This window comes from Neoarius graeffei, chromosome 6 (genome assembly GCF_027579695.1).
Source record: "Neoarius graeffei isolate fNeoGra1 chromosome 6, fNeoGra1.pri, whole genome shotgun sequence".
Taxonomy (NCBI): domain Eukaryota; kingdom Metazoa; phylum Chordata; class Actinopteri; order Siluriformes; family Ariidae; genus Neoarius; species Neoarius graeffei.
Genome location: NC_083574.1, coordinates 84,825,290 through 84,845,932, shown reverse-complemented (window position 1 = coordinate 84,845,932; position 20,643 = coordinate 84,825,290). Strand labels below are relative to the sequence as shown.

Below are 20,643 nucleotides of genomic sequence, written 5' to 3'. Positions count from 1 at the left end.
TGTGTGGAGCCCAGCGGCTTCCCCCACAGTCCAAAGACATGCAGGTTAGGTTAATTGGTGGCTCGAAATTGACCGTAGGTGTGAATGTGAGTGTGAATGGTTGTTTGTCTCTATGTGTTAGCCCTGTGATGATCTGGCCCTGTGTCCGTCTGTATTTCAAAAGCATCAAACCAGATGGCCCATGAAAAATTGTAAAGATATAGGTCTAATTTTCTTCCAAATGTTACAGTGGGCGAATACATTATGTCGTAACACGACCTGTGATTGGCCGATCGCGATGAATGACAAGTCGCCTCTCATCAGCGAGTAAGAGTGCATTCTGGCCTGAAACCACATGACGCTGTTATCAGCTGGGTAGGTTTGCCACTAACGGAAAAGAAAATGGACTACTACAGGTTTTGGATCCTGACAAAGCATTGTTTTTTTTTTCCATCGTATTTTAACATATGCTTTATAGGATGTAGATTTATATTTTAATAGAGTTTCTATTTTCTTCTCTTTTCTAAGCTCTAGTCCAGTAGATTTTAGTCTGAATGCCAAATGATGTTACCATGTCTAGTTCTGAGTCATTTTAAAAGTCATTTTGTTCCAAAGTTACTTGGAATCTTGTCCTCAAAATTTTAACTCTATTATGGAAGAAGAGTTGTATTGTTAATGACTAAATTCCTTATAGACTTATCATAAACATAGTATAAAAAAAGTCATTGACAATGTTTCATGAATGTTATTATAGTACCTATATATGAGTACCAGTAAGTTGTAACCAACTGGAACATTCTTGGCCCCCTCATAGTTTTTTTCTAGACATGGAACTGACCTGTGTGTGCTACTGTTTCCTTGGGTAGAACTTTAAGCATATTTTTCTTGAATCTTCTGACATTTTCTTGTAAATTAGGTTCAATCTGTAGTGCAATTAGCAACTAACGTCTAGCGTAATTTGGCCTTTGAAGATCACAAAAATGTGCCTGGAAATAGCTGAGAAGCCACGTTCAAGCATCTAAAGCCCTTCAGCTTCCAGAGCCCTAAGGCAGGACCCCCAGCCGCACTGTTCCGGGCCTTTGGCCCGTCATTTGACCAGGCTGAAATTTGGTTGGACAGACAACATTTCAAACTTGTCTGTCCTGTGACAGTCTACTTAAAATTCCTTATTTCCACATTGTGTTAAGATGCATGGCACTGCTGAGCACCAACTTCCATGAAGGCCAAATTCCATATCTCGCAGCATTAGCGAAAGCAGTAATAAATTCATGGCTCTGTCCTGTGACTTGGAGCCACTCCAAAATTAAATGGTTTCTCCCTTGGCCCATGCTACACCCTTCCATCAAGTTCCATGAAAATTGGCTCAGTATGTTTTATGCAATCCTGTTTATAGGCGAACAGGCAAACAAACCGTACCTGAAACCCGAAAAATAACGTCCTTGGTGGCGGTAAATATCCCAGGCAGGTACAAACAAGATCAACTGCTCATTTACGTATACCCCCGCTCTTACTTATATCAGAATGCAAGCAATCGAAGGAACAGGACACTTACTATGAATGTTGTTCATTCCATGAAACGAGTACCGTAAGTAAACTCAATACCAAATATCAACCATGAAATGAGTAAGTAAAAAGCAGTGTCTCTCCCCAGGTATTTCAAATAGCATCCTGGTAAACGGTCATTTTGAAACAGCATTTTGATTCTTGAAATGGCGTCAAAATCCACCCCGTATGTTTCATAAATACCGGTACATTCAGTCGGTAAACAGGAAGTCTATGTGTGACAGACCTGAAACCGGTATACACGGTATAGAACCCCAAGCTGAAACTTGGTACCAAATATCAAGCAGTTGTGATTTGTAGTTGCTGAGAAAAATGTTATGAAAATTTTGTCAATGTTTCATAAATACATTAAGTCGGTAAACACAAAGTTGTTGTGCGGCAGACCTGAAAATGGTACACACGGTATAGAACCCCAAGCTGAAACTTGGTACCAAATATCAAGCAGTTGTGATTTGTAGTTGCTGAGAAAAGTGTTATGAAAATTTTGTCAATGTTTCGTAAATACATTAAGTCGGTAAACACAAAGTTGTTGTGCGGCAGACCTGAAAATGGTACACACGGTATAGAACCCCAAGCTGAAACTTGGTACCAAATATCAAGCAGTTGTGATTTGTAGTTGCTGAGAAAAGTGTTATGAAAATTTTGTCAATGTTTCGTAAATACATTAAGTCGGTAAACAGGAAGTCGATGCGCGACAGACCTGAAAACGGTATACACGGTATAGAACCCCAAGCTGAAGCTCGATACCAAAAATCCAGCAGCTGTGATTTGTAGTTGCTGAGAAAAGTATTGTGAAAATTTTGTAAATTCACACTATATATGTTTCGTAATTACAGTCTGTCGGTAAACAGGAAGTCGATGTGGGACAGACCTGAAAACGGTATACACGGGATAGAACCCCAAGCTGAAACTTGATACCAAATATCAAGCAGTTGTGATTTGTAGTTGCTGAGAAAAATGTTATGAAAATTTTGTCAATATTTCGTAAATACATTAAGTCGGTAAACACGAAGTTGATGCGCGACAGACCTGAAAACAGTACACATGGTATAGAACCCCAAGCTGAAGTTTGGTACCAAGTGGCTATGATTTGTGGTTGCTGAGAAAAAGGGTGTTTTGGACAGACGGAGACATAGATGGACGGACGGGCAGAGGTAAACCAGTATACCCCCCCCGGAGTGTGGGTATTATAATAATAATAATAATAATAATAATAATAACTGCAGGATTCAAAACCAGTTCTGCACACCCTCTTTATCTCGAGTGATGTAGTTGAGGCTGAGGAACTGTTGGAGCCAGAATTCACACACCAGAGGTGGACAAAGTACCCAACTTCATTACTTAAGTCAAAGTACAGATCCCACTGGTCAAATGTTACTCCGATACAAGTGAAAGTCGTATAGTCAAATTTTTACTTAAGTTAAAGTACTGAAGTACTTGCTTTTAAAAATACTTAAGTATTAAAAGTACATTTTCTGTCAACGCATTGTGTTACTGCCACAACACTTGCAAAACCTAATGCCGCTGAAGCAACCCACTGGATTTACTGACTAGCTTGTAGAACCTGTAGTAGAATAAACACCTGGTAGAATGCTACAAAATGAAACACAACTTGCAACCAAGCAGAATCATCAATAAGATGCTAGCTAGTTTTTCTCTTTGGCTACTGGTAAAAAATACGTAGTAGGTATAGTAATTATGCAAGGTCACAAAAGCTACAATGTTAACATTACCAAAAACAAAAATGTGAATTCACAAAATGAACGTATGCTGTGCCATCATGGCGGTTTAACGTTAAGCTAGCTAGTCAGTGAAGCTCCGCCTGACATGCTAGCAAACTCTTTTCAAACTTGAAATCATATTGGGTAGCTAACGTTACTAGAAAAGAAATATTTCTACATTGTTTATTTGGGAAGATTATGCTAAAACATATTTCTGAAAGGACTTCAGATAAGTTAACATTATTCATGTTAGCGTAACTCCACTTTTACATGCTAACTAACAGTGTCCAAGTTAACTAGCTATGTGTAAATGTTAGCCGTGGACAAGGCGATGGCAACTTGGCAGGCAAATCCATAGAAAGTCATTTGACTAGCCAGAATACATAGCTATCGCAAGGTTATCGCTAGCTCTAAAAGCACACACAACCTCATTGCAAGCTTTCTCTTGGAATAAAATGCTTACATACAGTGGGGCAAAAAAGTATTTAGTCAGCCACCAATTGTGCAAGTTCTCCCACTTAAAAAGATGAGAGAGGCCTGTAATTTTCATCATAGGTACACTTCAACTATGAGAGACAGAATGGGGGGGGGGGGGGAGAATCCAGGAAATCACATTATAGGATTTTTTTTTTTTTTAAGATTTTTTTTGGGGCTTTTTCCACCTCTATTGGATAGGACAGTGTAGAGACAGGAAATGAGCGGGAGAGAGACGGGGAGGGATCGGGAAATGACCCCGGGTCGAAATCAAACCCGGGTCCCCAGATTCATGGCACGGCGCCCCATCCACCCGAGCCACGACGCCCCCACATTATAGGATTTTTAATGAATTAATTGGTAAATTCCTCGGTAAAATAAGTATTTGGTCACCTACAAACAAGCAAGATTTCTGGCTCTCACAGACCTGTAACTTCTTCTTTTAAGAGGCTCCTCTGTCCTCCACTCGTTACCTGTATTAATGGCACCTGTTTGAACTCGTTATCAGTGTAAAAGACACCTGTCCACAACCTCAAAACAGTCACACTCCAAACTCCACTATGGCCAAGACCAAAGAGCTGTCAAAGGACACCAGAAACAAAATTGTAGACCTGCACCAGGCTGGGAAGACTGAATCTGCAATAGGTAAGCAGCTTGGTGTGAAGAAATCAACTGTGGGAGCAATTATTAGAAAATGGAAGACATACAAGACCACTGATAATCTCCCTCGATCTGGGGCTCCACGCAAGATCTCACCCCGTGGGGTCAAAATGATCACAAGAACGGTGAGCAAAAATCCCAGAACCACACGGGGAGACCTAGTAAATGACCTGCAGAGAGCTGGGACCAAAGTAACAGGCTACCATCAGTAACACACTACGCTGCCAGGGACTCAAATCCTGCAGTGCCAGACGTGTCCCCCTGCTTAAGCCAGTACATGTCCAGGCCCGTCTGAAGTTTGCTAGAGAGCATTTGGATGATCCAGAAGAGGATTGGGAGAATGTCATATGGTCAGATGAAACAAAAATAGAACTTTTTGGTAAAAACTCAACTTGTCATGTTTGGAGGAGAAAGAATGCTGAGTTGCATCCAAAGAACACCATACCTACTGTGAAGCATGGGGGTGGAAACATCATGCTTTGGGGCTGTTTTTCTGCAAAGGGACCAGGACGACTGATCCGTGTAAAGGAAAGAATGAATGGGGCCATGTATTGTGAGATTTTGAGTGAAAACCTCCTTCCATCAGCAAGGGCATTGAAGATGAAATGTGGCTGGGTCTTTCAGCATGACAATGATCCTAAACACACCGCCCGGGCAATGAAGGAGTGGCTTCGTAAGAAGCATTTCAAGGTCCTGGAGTGGCCTAGCCAGTCTCCAGATCTCAACCCCATAGAAAATCTTTGGAGGGAGTTGAAAGTCCGTGTTGCCCAGCGACAGCCCCAAAACATCACTGCTCTAGAGGAGATCTGCATGGAGGAATGGGCCAAAATACCAGCAACAGTGTGTGAAAACCTTGTGAAGACTTACAGAAAACATTTGACCTCTGTCATTGCCAACAAAGGGTCTATAACAAAGTATTGAGATGAACTTTTGTTATTGACCAAATACTTATTTTCCACCATAATTTGCAAATAAATTCTTTAAAAATCAGACAATGTGATTTTTCTGGATTTTTTTCTCATTCTGTCTCGCATAGTTGAGGTGTACCTATGATGAAAATTACAGGCCTCTCATCTTTTTAAGTGGGAGAACTTGCACAATTGGTGACTGACTAAATACTTTTTTGCCCCACTGTACGTTTACATATGCTTCTGCAAGTTGGACGGCGAGTTTTTGGAGGCCACGATGTGGTTTGTTTTAAGCAAACATTTAAAACAAAACAAATCTTTAATCCTTTCCCCAGAAGAACCGCCTCCTTCCATTCTGCCATCAATTGAGCATGTTCAAATACTGCTGAGAAATCACTGAACTTGATTTTATATGGTCCATGGACGTGATGTGACCCTAGTGATTACTGATAGGCTGTCTCATGCCATGTACACACGTAGCCGGGTATTTTTAAAACCGAACATTTCCCCCCCCCCTCCGTTTATAAAAATGTTTTATCCACACCACCTCGTCTTCGAAAAAAATCCCTTCCACACACAACCGAACATCTGCGTTTTCAATCACATTCATAAGCATTCCAAACCTGTAGATGGCATTATTTCCCCAAATCCTACCCCCTAATCACATCAGCAGTAGTTGGGCTTCTAAAATTAAACATGTAAATAGCACCTGCACAATAATTAACGCTTTCAAGGCACTACTCCGATCCATTACTCTTTGTCCATGCTTAATCTGGCTTCTGCAGTAAACAAAGGTCGCACGTTTGACGTCAGGGCAGATTTGTTGTCATTTTTTTGGCGCAGATTGTGACGTTCTAAAACGCAAAACTCCGGTTATCTCTGTCTACACGAAAAGGCATACACGGAGTTTTCAAACATCTTCACTTTGCCCGAAGTTTTTTTAAATATTCGTTTTTGATGTGTTTTCATGTGGATGACAGGCCAAAACGTAGAAAAATATCTTCGATTTAGCAGATACCCGGCTACGTGTGGACGGGATCTCAGTGTCAACCGCGAAAAAACCAATCACGTTTTAGAAAAGAAAAGAAAAATCCACTTTCAAAGCTGCTTCATAGTAATGAGTAACAAGGACCTGGATAGAAATGTAGTGGAGTAAAAAGTACGACATTTGTCTTTCAAATGTAGTGAAGTTACAGTGGTGATTGAAAGTTCGTGAACCCTTTAGAATGTTCTATATTTCTGCATAAATATGACCGAAAACATCATCAGATTTTCACACAAGTCCTAAAAGTAGATAAAGAGAACCCAGTTAAACAAATGACACAAAAATATTATACTTGGTAATTTATTTATTGAGGAAAATGATCCAATATTACATATCTGTGAGTGGCAAAAGTATGTGAACCTTTGCTTTCAGTATGTGGTGTGACCCCCTTGTGCAGCAATAACTGCAACTAAACGTTTGCGGTAACTGTTGATCAGTCCTGCACACCGGCTTGGAGGAATTTTAGCCCGTTCCTCCGTACAGAACAGCTTCAACTCTGGGATGTTGGTGGGTTTCCTCACATGAACTGCTCGCTTCAGGTCCTTCCACAATATTTTGATTGGATTAAGGTCAGGACTTTGACTTGGCCATTCCAAAACATTAACTTTATTCTTCTTTAACCATTCTTTGGTAGAACGACTTGTGTGCTTAGGGTCGTTGTCTTGCTGCATGACCCACCTTCTCTTGAGATGGACAGATGTCCTGACATTTTCCTTTAGAATTCGCTGCTATAATTCAGAATTCATTGTTCCAGCAATGTTGGCAAGCCGTCCTGGCCCAGATGCAGCAAAACAGGCCCAAACCATGATACTACCACCACCATGTTTCACAGATGGGATAAGGTTCTTATGCTGGAATGCAGTGTTTTTCCTTTCTCCAAACATAACACTTCTCATTTAAACCAAAAAGTTCTATTTTGGTCTCATCTGTCCACAAAACATTTTCAATAGCCTTCTGGCTTGTCCACGTGATCTTTAGCAAACTGCAGACGAGCAGCAATGTTCTTTTTGGAGAGCAGTGGCTTTCTCCTTGCAACCCTGCCATGCACACCATTGTTGTTCAGTGTTCTCCTGATGGTGGACTCATGAACATTAACATTAGCCAATGTGAGAAAGCCTTCAGTTGCTTAGAAGTTACCCTGGGGTCCTTTGTGACCTCGCCGACTATTACACGCCTTGCTCTTGGAGTGATCTTTGTTGGTCGACCACTCCTGGGGAGGGTAACAATGGTCTTGAATTTCCTCCATTTGTACACAATCTGTCTGACTGTGGATTGGTGGAGTCCAAACTCTTTAGAGATGGTTTTGTAACCTTTTCCAGCCTGATGAGCATCAACAACGCTTTTTCTGAGGTCCTCAGAAATCTCCTTTGTTCGTGCCATGATACACTTCCACAAACATGTGTTGTGAAGATCAGACTTTGATAGATCCCTGTTCTTTAAATAAAACAGGGTGCCCACTCACACCTGATTGTCATCCCACTGATTGAAAACACCTGACTCTAATTTCACCTTCAAATTAACTGCTAATCCTAGGGGTTCACATACTTTTGCCACTCACAGATGTGTAATATTGGATCATTTTCCTCAATAAATAAATGACCAAGTATAATATTTTTGTCTCATTTGTTTAACTGGGTTCTCTTTATCTACTTTTAGGACTTGTGTGGAAATCTGATGATGTTTTCGGTCATATTTATGCAGAAATATAGAAAATTCTAAAGGATTCACAAACTTTCAAGCACCACTGTAAAGTCATAAGTTTCCAAAAAAATAATACTCAAGTAAAGTACAGATACTCAAAAAGTGTACTTAAGTAAAGTACTCAAGTAAATGTAATTCATTACGGTCCACCTCTGTCACACACCATGCTGACACTGTTGCCATTTCTACATCTGGTGTTTTTCAGTGTTTTTCCAGTGTTCCTGTGGTGCAGTCAAATAATGAAATAATAAAAATAATTTTAAAAATACTGTTTAGGCCATTACACTTCACATTTTAACCCAAATACACATAAAAAGACTACTTGAAGCACTAAAAACTATATAGATACAGTGTCATGGCATTACACCGCAAGCAATTTTGTGTTTGATATTTTTTCAAGACTGTGTGAACTTTTCAAGATGTCCTTCACTCTGACAGGTTTTATCGTGGCTGATTCTCCTGGAATGGTGCTGTCTTTCACGTCAGACTTCTTCACTACCAATTGGACAAACCTGCAGCATGAGTGTATTTGAATTTCCTCACTGTTCAGCTCTACTGTAAGATAGTCGAGGGGCAGAATAGGGATCGGAGGTGAAATGATTCAAAAGCAATGCTTACTTTGATCAGGTTTAGTCTGTCATACTGCGAAGGTGGAGTGAAGACAGGATGAAGTCAATGGACAGAGCAGAAAAGAGAAAGAGTGGCTGTTAAATGCAGAGAGTGCAACAGAGAGTGACAGGCATTTGATTTCTGAACACATACCGTATGGAACACAATGTGTGTGTATATCACTGTGCAACTGTGTTACATCAAGAAAGGAACAAGAGAGACAGAGAGCATAGGCAGATAGATAGATAGAATGAAAGAGAGGTATGAAGCGAATGTGTGAGTGTTGCGTTGCAGTAGAGAGCTGGAGGCTGTAGCAGTGGGAGGGTGGCAGCTCTGTGTGTTGACGTAATGGTGGAAGCCCACTGAAGCGAACCGCACTGCGCTTCAATACGCTCGAGAAACAAACACGTTCTACTGAACGCTGAGAAAGCGCTACATTTAGGAAAAGCCCACCCACTACTGAACATGATCATGACCTGCGTTTACACCACAATGCTGCGGAGTTCTCAATCCTGACTGATCAGAAGGGCTTGATTAACTTTCTCTAACAGCAGCTCTGCTGGCTGTAATTCAAATCATATGTTTTATTAATGCACTTGCTCTAAATATCTCATCGTTGCTATAGCAACAACATATGTGGGGTCTTATATATAATTGACGCTCCACATAAATAGATAAGACAACGCATCCACATTCACTGGATATGAGCAATCGCGTGCTCTGATTGGCTACTCTACTACTAGGCTATCGGCTCATATACCGTGAAAAAGCCAACAACATATGGAATTAAAGTATTTGATGATAAGAACGTCCATCCATCCATTATCTGTAGCCGCTTATCCTGTCCAACAGGGTCGCAGGCAAGCTGGAGCCTATCCCAGCTGACTACGGGCGAAAGGCGGGGTACACCCTGGACAAGTCGCCAGGTCATCACAGGGCTGACACATAGACACAGACAACCATTCACACTCACATTCACACCTACGGTCAATTTAGAGTCACCGGTTAACCTAACCTGCATGTCTTTGGACTGTGGGGGAAACCGGAGCACCCGGAGGAAACCCACGCAGACACGGGGAGAACATGCAAACTCCGCACAGAAAGGCCCTCGCCGGGGCTCGAACCCGGACCTTCTTGCTGTGAGGCAACAGTGTTAACCACTATACCACCGTGCCACCCCGGATGTTTTATATTTATCGAATTTACAAAAAATAAAAATGCTCTGTTTCTCAAAAAACAGTGAATGTGGACAGAATAAAACAGTTATTCCACTCAATCTCATCGTACATGGCTTATAGACAACTCAGTGCTACGCACCTCATCAGCTATCAGCTCATGAACGACTTGATTTCGTGGAATAAATTTTAATTATTTAAAAAAAGCAAGCTTATAATTATTGATCTGCTGATTTATATATATATATATATATATATATATATATATATATATATATATATATGGAAGGAGTTTTAAGTGCCAGAGCTTTGTATCTTTAGACTACGTTCAGACTGCACCCTGAAACGACCCATATCCGATTTTTTTTGCCCATAATATGCGACCTGTATCCGATTTGTTATTGACAATCTGAACGACACAGATCTGATTTTTTTCACATGCGACCCAGGCCGCTTGGATATGTGGTCCTAATTCCGATGCATATCCATTATTTTCACATGCGACTGCAGTCTGACCGGACAGGTCGCATTCATGCGACCTACACGTCATCAACAAGAGACAAACGTCACTATTCTGCGTTGGCTAATCCCGCCTCTTTGGTGGAAAACACCAACATTTGTAAAGTTTTCAGAATTTAAATAGACTTTTATAGAATTGATCAAGCTAATGGTGGATTTGGTAGGGACCTGGATGTTGATCTGTTAGCCTGATTAAATAAAATAGTTTCTATAACTGATTTATAACTTAAACCATCCTGTATTACAAGATTATAAGATTGTTCTGGAAATTTCCAGTAATTTGACACCTTCGGTCTCATTAGTCTGCTGCCCACATTAATCAGATTATTGTGTGAGTTCCGCCGCCGCCACAAAAACCACATCGCCAGGTCTCGCCTCATCTCCATCGCAAACTGCACTGGTGTTTCTGCACCTTGAGCCAGCGCTGAGAGAAGTTGCAGAATTCAGCTGGCTATAAACAATCTAAATAAATATTTATAAAAATGTAGAAAAAGTTTATTAATATGACGAAATAAATATGTGCAAATTATTAAGCCTGAATTAAGAGTTTGGTAATACAGCGGCCGTATCCCAAATGACTGCCTACTGAAGCTCGAGTGCACTATATAGAGTTTAAAAATCCATTACTTCCTAGTAACATGTAGTGCACTTATATAGAAATTAGAGAGACATTTAGGAGTCAACCCTCGTTACCAGGCTACACGTTTTCATTTCAGTTCAGAAACAAAAACACACACGAGACCTCACACTTTAACACTAACCAGATAATTAAACAAACAAACAAAAGAAATCATTAAACTTGAAGAGTGCACTTTTTTTTGTTTACGTATTACGTAGATGTGCTTATTACGTGTCAATTTGCGCATGCGGGACACTTTTGGGTCGTTTTCCGTTCATATTGGAGATTGCATACAAATCTCATATAATTGGTAATGTGAACGGCCTAACAAGATTTCACAACAAATCGGATACGGGTCGTTTCAGGTTGCAGTCTGAACGTAGTGTTAGAAAGTCTTCAGGAGAGAAGACATTGTGCTTTGTAGGTTCTCTATGAAGTGGAAATCTGCATGATTTTTATGTGATATCTTTACAAAAAGCACAAAACAACAACAAAAAAAAACTAAATGGATAAGAAGTACAATATGTCATTCTTTAATAAATAAAAATTGTAATCTGAGGGGAGGAATTAAATCATATGAACACAATGACAAGAAGGCAAGGCAACATACACACACACAAAAAAAAACAGGATACACACTCACATAGACATATAGTGCATACGTGTGTGTGTGTGTGTGTGTGTGTGTGTGTGTGTGTGTGTGTGTGTGTGTGTGTGTGTAAAATGCAACAAATTCGATTAGCAGCCATTTGTGTGCAACCACACAAGTGTATAATGGAGGACACATAAACAAACAATGGAGAAGAGAAATGCTTACTTTGGACAGTCGCTTGTGAGACTAGCATGCAGCGAGGAGAAGAAGAAAGAAATCAGAAAAAGTGCAACAGAAAAACAGAATGACAACAAGACAAAGTGCAAGAGAAAGAAAAGAGTCACTTTTATATCACAAATTTTTCAATCAAAGCCTGACACTTAATGAAGAAGCAAAATAAAGAAAGGAAAGAAAAAAGGGAAAAACAAGAAATTATTTTAAAGAACAATAATAATAAAAGCTTAAAAGGAAGTCAAGCATGGAAAATGATAGGATTGTTTGGGGGTATTTTTTGCACTTAAACATCCATCTTTCCACCCAATTGTCCCTCCACCCAGTTCTTCCTCCATCCATCCATCCATCCATCCATCCATCCATCCATCCATCCAGTGCATGTAGGCAGACTTTCATCAATCTAGTCATTAAACCCACTCTCTATTATCCATCCACCTGGCCATCTGACATCCTTATTTCCATCCCTTTCTTCACCCAGCTCTCAGTATATCTAATGATTTATCCATCCATCCATCCATCCATCCATCCATCCATCCATCCATCCATCCATCCATCCAATCATGCTCTTCTCTGTCTATTTATGAACAAAGCAATTCATCCATCCAGTGTATCGATGCATTCATCCATCTACCTGTTAATCTTTTGAGCCAGCAATCTATCCATTCATGCTTTTCTCCATCAGACTAATTATCCATGGATTCACTTGTTCATCCAATTATCCATCCATCCATCCATGGATTCACCTATTCATCCAGTTAGCCAGTCTTCCATCCATCCATCTAGTGAACCTTCCATAGTCATTCAACACTCAATCCTTATATTTAGCCGTTCTTCTACCCATTGTTCATTCCATCCATCCATCCATCCATCCATCCATCCATCCATCCATCCATTTAGTCAACCTTCCAAACATCCATTCAACCCTCCATTCTTATATTTAGCCATTATTCCATCCATTGTCTGTCCATCCATCCATCCATCCATCCATCCATCCATCCATCCATTTAGTCAACCTTCCAAACATCCATTCATCCCTCCATCCTTATATTTAGCCATCATTCCATTCACTGTCCATCCATCCATCCATCCATGGATTCACCTATTCATCCAGTTAGCCAGTCTTCCATCCATCCATCTAGTGAACCTTCCATAGTCATTCAACACTCAATCCTTATATTTAGCCGTTCTTCTACCCATTGTTCATTCCATCCATCCATCCATCCATCCATCCATCCATCCATCCATTTAGTCAACCTTCCAAACATCCATTCAACCCTCCATTCTTATATTTAGCCATTCTTCCACCCATTGTTCATTCCATCCATCCATCCATCCATCCATCCATCCATTTAGTCAACCTTCCAAACATCCATTCAACCCTCCATTCTTATATTTAGCCATTCTTCCATCCATTGTCTATCCATCCATCCATCCATCCATCCATCCATCCATCCATTTAGTCAACCTTCCAAACATCCATTCATCCCTCCATCCTTATATTTAGCCATCATTCCATTCACTGTCCATCCATCCATCCATCCATCCATCCATCCATCCATCCATCCATCCATCCATCCAGCCTCTTCTGTCTGTTTATTAATTCATCCATCCATCAATCTGTCTCTCTATACATTCCTCCACCTACCTATTTATCTCTTTAGCTGGCAGTCCATCCATCCATCCATTCATCCAATCTTCCCCCAATCCTTCTATCCATCTATCTATTTCTACTTTTGTTTTATTCAGGTCATATTGATATGGTGTTATTATTAGCGGTATTAGTATTTGGTATGAACATTAAAATTGGACTATTTTGTTTGAAGGGTCTGAGTGGCATGGAAGGTGTTCACTGTGTTCTGGAGGTCAAGAGTGGAACTGGGTCAGTGGGTGAGATTTTACATGACTCTGATTACAAGAGGCCACTCGAACTGATTGCTTCACTTGGCAGTCCAGCAATCAGCAGCTGTTTCAGTCTGTTATTCAGAACGTTATTTCAGTTCAGCGGGACACAAATGATCAGGGTAAGAGGAAATTCAGTACTGGACCTTACTCGGGGTATCACAGTGCTTCGAGATGCAAAAGTGTGACATGAAAATCAGCATTTGTTTTAAATTATGCATCTCATACTGTTTGAACACCAGAGGTCCCACTTGCACGCTGACCAATAGCTCTGGATCACAACGAACAACACACAATCATCGGTTATATGGTTACACATGTGTCTCGTATAAGCATATTCTTCATTTGAGCAAATTTGGCTGAAAGACTTGTATGTAAATGTATAGATCTAATGCTGGAAATAACGTTATAATAAAGTTATATTTACACCACAGTGCTGCTGAATTCCTAACTCAAATTAGCCAAAAGATTTTGATGAATTTTCTATAACAGTGGCTCTAGTTTCAAGGTTTACATTAATCTGCTCATTCAAATTTGTTATCATTTCTATCGTAACTTACTAAATGGATAGAACTGTATGTAATAGTTGATGTGAGATGGTGAACTTATCCATGAGATGTTTAACTTTGAAAGGAGTCTCCAGTGTCAGTGCTTCATAACACTCGGTAGTAAAGAACTTTATGTAAAGTTTACACTTTACGCTCCGTCACAGACTGGATATAAAGGCAGAAAATGGATTATGGGTAATAAGGGCAGGGCTAACAGATTGACACACACAGAAGGACCAGGTGTCTGGGTGTGTAGGAATCGCGTACACTAATTAACAGATGGATGGATGGATGGAAAGAAAACCTGAAAATCTTATTGGTCACTCATACGAATAAGGAATGCAAATATTTCTGCAACAAATCCCACAATGAAACGTAGAACAAATAAAAAGAAAACATGTATATATGACAAACAACATTTTAAACTGAACAGTGTAAACTGGATGCAGACACAAAGTACACGGAGTGAATATATATATCTATATGTATGTATGGGTCATTCGAGAATTCGGGGTACATTTCACGTCTCTGAGATAAACCTTTTGTTATTTTCCACAAAATAAATCTTTACTGAATCGGTTTTGAACAATAATGCAAATTATGACAAACTTTCACCAGTAGCAATGCTTGATGTACATTTTAGACCCAATTTATCCATAAAACATTAACTAAATGACTCCCACCCCTCCCCCCACATTACTGGCTGTCTTCGGCTCCTGATTCATCCATTCAACTCCAATAAACATGAAGTGATTCAGTCTAACCGTCTGTTTTTTGGGGCGTATTCTATTAACTCTTATTTGCACTTGCGTAGAAAGTCAATTTTCTGTATTATGTGAAATTTCAGTCATGAAAAAAATAAACATATATATTTTTTTATCCGTCCCAATGTTCGTGTCAACTCTGTTAACTCTGTTATAAAACCACATAAAATCCACTAAGACTTTTAATAATACGCATGACACCTGCACTGAGTGAAGTCACTTCCTCTGGCGGGAAACTTCAGAAAGGCAGCGAGGTGTGTTATGTTTCTGCTCTCATTAATTTGAACAAAAGGTTGAGGATACACCAAGAGTAGATTAATTATTCGTCAACTCTGTTGTCGTGATATCGGAGTGAATCTCTCACTCGTGTGTTTACAAAAAACATACACTACCGTTCAAAAGTTTGGGGTCACCCAGACAATTTTGTGTTTTCCATGAAAAGTCACACTTTTATTTCCCACCATAAGTTGTAAAATGAATAGAAAATATAGTCGAGACATTTTTCTGGCCATTTTGAGCATTTAATCGACCCCACAAATGTGATGCTCCAGAAACTCGATCTGCTCAAAGGAAGGTCAGTTTTATAGCTTCTCTAAAGAGCTCAACTGTTTTCAGCTGTGCTAACATGATTGTACAAGGGTTTTCTAATCATTCATTAGCCTTCTGAGGCAATGAGCAAACACATTGTACCATTAGAACACTGGAGTGAGAGTTGCTGGAAATGGGCCTCTATACACCTATGGAGATATTGCACCAAAAACCAGACATTTGCAGCTAGAATAGTCATTTACCGCATTAGCAATGTATAGAGTGGATTTCTGATTAGTTTAAAGTGATCTTCATTGAAAAGAACAGTGCTTTTCTTTCAAAAATAAGGACATTTCAAAGTGACCTCAAACTTTTGAACGGTAGTGTATGATTAAAATCCATAAAATTCTGTTTTGATACATGCCGCGTGGTAGCGAGTTTGAGGTTAGCACGTGGAGTTAAGACACAAAATGGTGGGAAGTGTCAACTATGGCCAAGTTTACATTAGACCGTATCTGTCTCGTTTTCTTCGCGGATGCACTGTCCGTTTACATTAAAACGCCTGGAAACGCCGGGAAACGGGAATCCGCCAGGGTCCACGTATTCAATCCAGATCGTGTCAGCTCCGGTGCTGTGTAAACATTCAGAATATGCGGATACGCTGTGCTGAGCTCTAGCTGGCGTCGTCATTGGACAACGTCACTGTGACATCCACCTTCCTGATTCGCTGGCGTTGGTCATGTGACGCGACTGCTGAAAAACGGTGCGGACTTCCGCCTTGTATCACCTTTCATTAAAGAGTATAAAAGTATGAAAATACTGCAAATACTGATGCAAATACTGCCCATTGTGTAGTTATGATTGTCTTTAGGCTTGCCATCCTTCCACTTGCAAGTGGTAAGTGATATGCACTGAGATCTCACACACAGTGGCTCAGTCCCGAATCACAGCTTGTGCACTTCACTCGCGTGCTCTGTGAGCTGCACAGGGCCGGAGTGCGCACCCTCCAGAGGGCACTCGCTGTTCAGGGCAGAGTGATTTGGAGCGCAGGATGCCTGCGGAGCCGAGCGTATCCGTGTATTGGCGTTGCTGTGTGCACGCGAATCGTGTATTGGTGTTGCTGTGTGCACACTAATCGTTTTAAAAACGTTAATCTGATGATCCGCTGATACGGTCTAATGTAAACCCCACCTATGTTATCGTCAATGCAGTCAATGGATTGCCCAGTTTAACGACAACAGAGTTGACGATGACTAAGAGAGTCGACATTTGAGATGTACCCGCAATTATAGAATGGGCCATATATATATATATATATATATATATATATATATATATATATACACACAGTACTGTGCAAAAGTCTTCGGCACCTGTAAAGAAATGCTGCCGACAAAAAATGGCCGAAAAAATAATGAAATGAAATGTTTCAACATTTAAAAAAAAAATACTATAAACAGTAAGCCATAATAAATGAAATAAAGTCAATAAAGTGCTCTCTTATGTAATACGCTGCTCAGATACAAACTTTTTTTTCTGTCACATTTAATTTTGTGCTGGAAAAAAATGAACGTCTGGAACTCTATAATGTTTTTGTACTGACTTGATAATGTAGAAGTCATAGAATAGAAATCTATAACAAAGTTTGTATGAAAAAAACAAACAATAGGGTGCCTCAGACTTTTGTACAGGGCTGTATATATTGCAAGATGAAGCTACTGCAATACACAGCTATGGAAAAAATGACCTAAATGGACTGGCTGCCAAAGCACACCTCCTCACCTTGGAGTTTTTCGAGCTGCTGCGTGTGGACTGAGCCGAGTACGTGCGGGTGACCAGCTGCTCGGGGGTAGAGGGCGACTTGGAGGTGTCAGAGTGTTCAGAGCCCTTCTCCACCATGTTCTCTCCCTCCAGACTCTGCACCGTGGGCGAGCGACAGCGCTTCCGCAACACCGGAGAGCAAGCGGGACTACTCCGGGTCGAATTACTGGCAGTGCTGCAGGGAGAGAGAGAGAGGACTGTTAACAAATTTCACTACACTTGAACTGAATTCATGCACTGCATCATTCCATATACTATATGAATAATTAAAGGGGAACTGAAGGCACATTTTTTATTATCAAAATTCTATTTCTCTCATTTTATTAAATATAGGAACGCATTTTTGATCGCTATTTTGTCGCTGCTATAGCAATTTATGAGTGTTTGAAATATGCTCTGTAATATATCAGTCCATATGTCAAGGCAATGGGCGTAAACGAGATTCGTTGAGACCTGTGCGAGACATTGTAGGACGGAAGTAAAACGTACAGCGGAAATCAAAGTGACCAACATCTGCCAACACGCGCCCTCTTTCGAATGCTGATGTAATCAAGCCGGAAGTTTTGTTTGTTTTGATAGCAATCAGGAAAGTTTGAAAAAAGTAGGCAGTAATCGTCATTTAAACTCATTTTTGTGCAATATTTCGTTTGGAAAACAGTTTTCAAAATGGCGGCACTGACACCTGGCTGACACTTCTTCACGTTTCGAAGTCTCGCACAAGTCTCGTGAAGATCGCGCGGAAAAGCGACGCCTGCCGTGGACCAAACGAACTAAATTCAACACGGCTAAAAACCGAATAGGCCGATAAGTATAATATTTAATTGCGATTAGTTGCCAATACGAGTCACGATATAAGGTTACTAAAACCGAAAACGTAATTGAATAACACGTTAATTAAGAAATAAAGCAAGTTTAAACATGACATCAGTTCTCCTTTAAATCGTATCTCTTCCATGAGTTCTCCACGGATTTCCGTTCCAATTGTTTTGTTTGAAAGAACTCTTCACTCCACACAAAACGTGGTTGTTGTTTTGTCAAATTTTTTGCAAACAAGTTACTAATTCGGGGCGGCACGGTGGTGTAGTGGTTAGCGCTGTCGCTTCACAGCAAGAAGGTCCGGGTTCGAGCCCCGTGGCCGGCGAGGGCCTTTCTGTGCGGAGTTTGCATGTTCTCCCCGTGTCCGCGTGGGTTTCCTCCGGGTGCTCCGGTTTCCCCCACAGTCCAAAGACATGCAGGTTAGATTAACTGGTGACTCTAAATTGACCGTAGGTGTGAATGTGAGTGTGAATGGTTGTCTGTGTCTATGTGTCGGCCCTGTGATGACCTGGCGACTTGTCCAGGGTGTACCCCGCCTTTCACCCATAGTCAGCTGGGATAGGCTCCAGCTTGCCTGCGACAAATTATTTAAATTTTTGTGATTTCTATGTGAATACAAATTTTCAAAATGTGTTTTAGTACTCAGTTGGACGTACAGTGGTACTTGAAAGTTTGTGAACCCTTTAGAATTGTCTATATTTCTGCGCAAGTATGACCTAAAACATCATCAGATTTTCACACAAGTCCTAAAAGTAGATAAAGAGAACCCAGTTAAACAAATGAGACAAAAATATTATACTTGGTCATTTATTTATTGAGGAAAATGATCCAATATTACATATCTGTGAGTGGCAAAAGTATGTGAACCTCTAGGATTAGCAGTTAACTTGAAGGTGAAATTAGAGTCAGGTGTTTTCAATCAATGGGATGACAATCAGGTGTGAGTGGGCACCCTGTTTTATTTAAAGAACAGGGATCTATCAAAGTCTGATCTTCACAACACATGTTTGTGGAAGTGTATCATGGCACGAACAAAGGAGATTTCTGAGGACCTCAGAAAAAGCGTTGTTGATGTTCATCAGGCTGGAAAAGGTTACAAAACCATCTCTAAAGAGTTTGGACTCCAACAATCCACAGTCAGACAGATTGTGTACAAATGGAGGAAATTCAAGACCATTGTTACCCTCCCCAGGAGTGGTCGACCAACAAAGATCACTTCAAGAGCAAGGCTTGTAATAGTCGGCGAGGTCACAAAGGACCCCAGGGTAACTTCTAAGCAACTGAAGGCCTCTCTCACATTGGCTAATGTTAATGTTCATGAGTCCACCATCAGGAGAACACTGAACAACAATGGTGTGCATGGCAGGGTTGCAAGGTGAAAGCCACTGCTCTCCAAAAAGAACACTACTGCTTGTCTGCAGTTTGCTAAAGATCACGTGGACAAGCCAGAAGGCTATTGGAAAAATGTCTTGTGGACGGATGAGACCAAAATAGAACTTTTTGGTTTAAATGAGAACATTATGTTTGGAGAAAGGAAAACACTACATTCCAGCATAAGAACCTTATCCCATCTGTGAAACATGGTGGTGGTAGTATCATGGTTTGGGCCCATTTTGCTGCATCTGGGCCAGGACGGCTTGCCATCATTGATGGAACAATGAATTCTGAATTATACCAGTGAATTCTAAAGGAAAATGTCAGGACATCTGTCCATGAACTGAATCTCAAGAGAAGGTGGGTCATGCAGCAAGACAACGACCCTAAGCACACAAGTCATTCTACCAAAGAATGGTTAAGGAAGAATAAAGTTAATATTTTGGAATGGCCAAGTCAAAGTCCTGACCAAAATGTTGTGGAAGGGCCTGAAGCGAGCAGTTCATGTGAGGAAACCCACCAACATCCCAGAGTTGAAGCTGTTCTGTATGGAGGAATGGGCTAAAATTCCTCCAAGCCGGTGTGCAGGACTGATCAACAGTTACTGGAAACGTTTAGTTGCAGTTATTGCTGCACAAGGGGGTCACACCAGATACTGAAAGCAAAGGTTCACATACTTTTGCCACTCACAGATATGTAATATTGGATCATTTTCCTGAATAAATAAATGACCAAGTATAATATTTTTGTCTCATTTGTTTAACTGGGTTCTCTTTATCTACTTTTAGGACTTGTGTGAAAATCTGATGATGTTTTAGGTCATATTTATGCAGAAATATAGAAAATTCTAAAGGGTTCACAAACTTTCAAGCACCACTGTACGTAATTTGTGAGATGTCTACTGAAAGCTGTTTCACTTCTAATCCAATATCAAAGATGGACAAATCAGTAACTCAGGTCAAGTAGAGTCGTGTCCAGGATAATAGTTTTTTATTGGTCGTAGCCAGGCAGACAAAGCTGTGAGCACATCCATGACCTTGTGGTTTTAAAGACATCAAGAGAAAATAAAGACACTAGCCAGACTTGAATAATAA

At 40.5% G+C, this 20,643-nt stretch overlaps 1 protein-coding gene across 3 annotated transcripts in view; it reads right to left on the bottom strand.

Annotated features, from left to right (window-relative positions):
- Positions 1–20,643, bottom strand: part of LOC132888118 (protein Aster-B-like) — a 236,361-nt gene that overhangs the window by 79,107 nt on the left and 136,611 nt on the right. For all 3 annotated transcript variants that reach the window (XM_060924122.1, XM_060924119.1, XM_060924120.1), the window contains exon 2: positions 17,321–17,534. In XM_060924122.1, coding sequence (XP_060780105.1) covers positions 17,321–17,437 — 117 coding nt within the window. In that variant the 5' untranslated portion in view covers positions 17,438–17,534. The remainder of the gene's footprint in view (positions 1–17,320; positions 17,535–20,643) is intronic.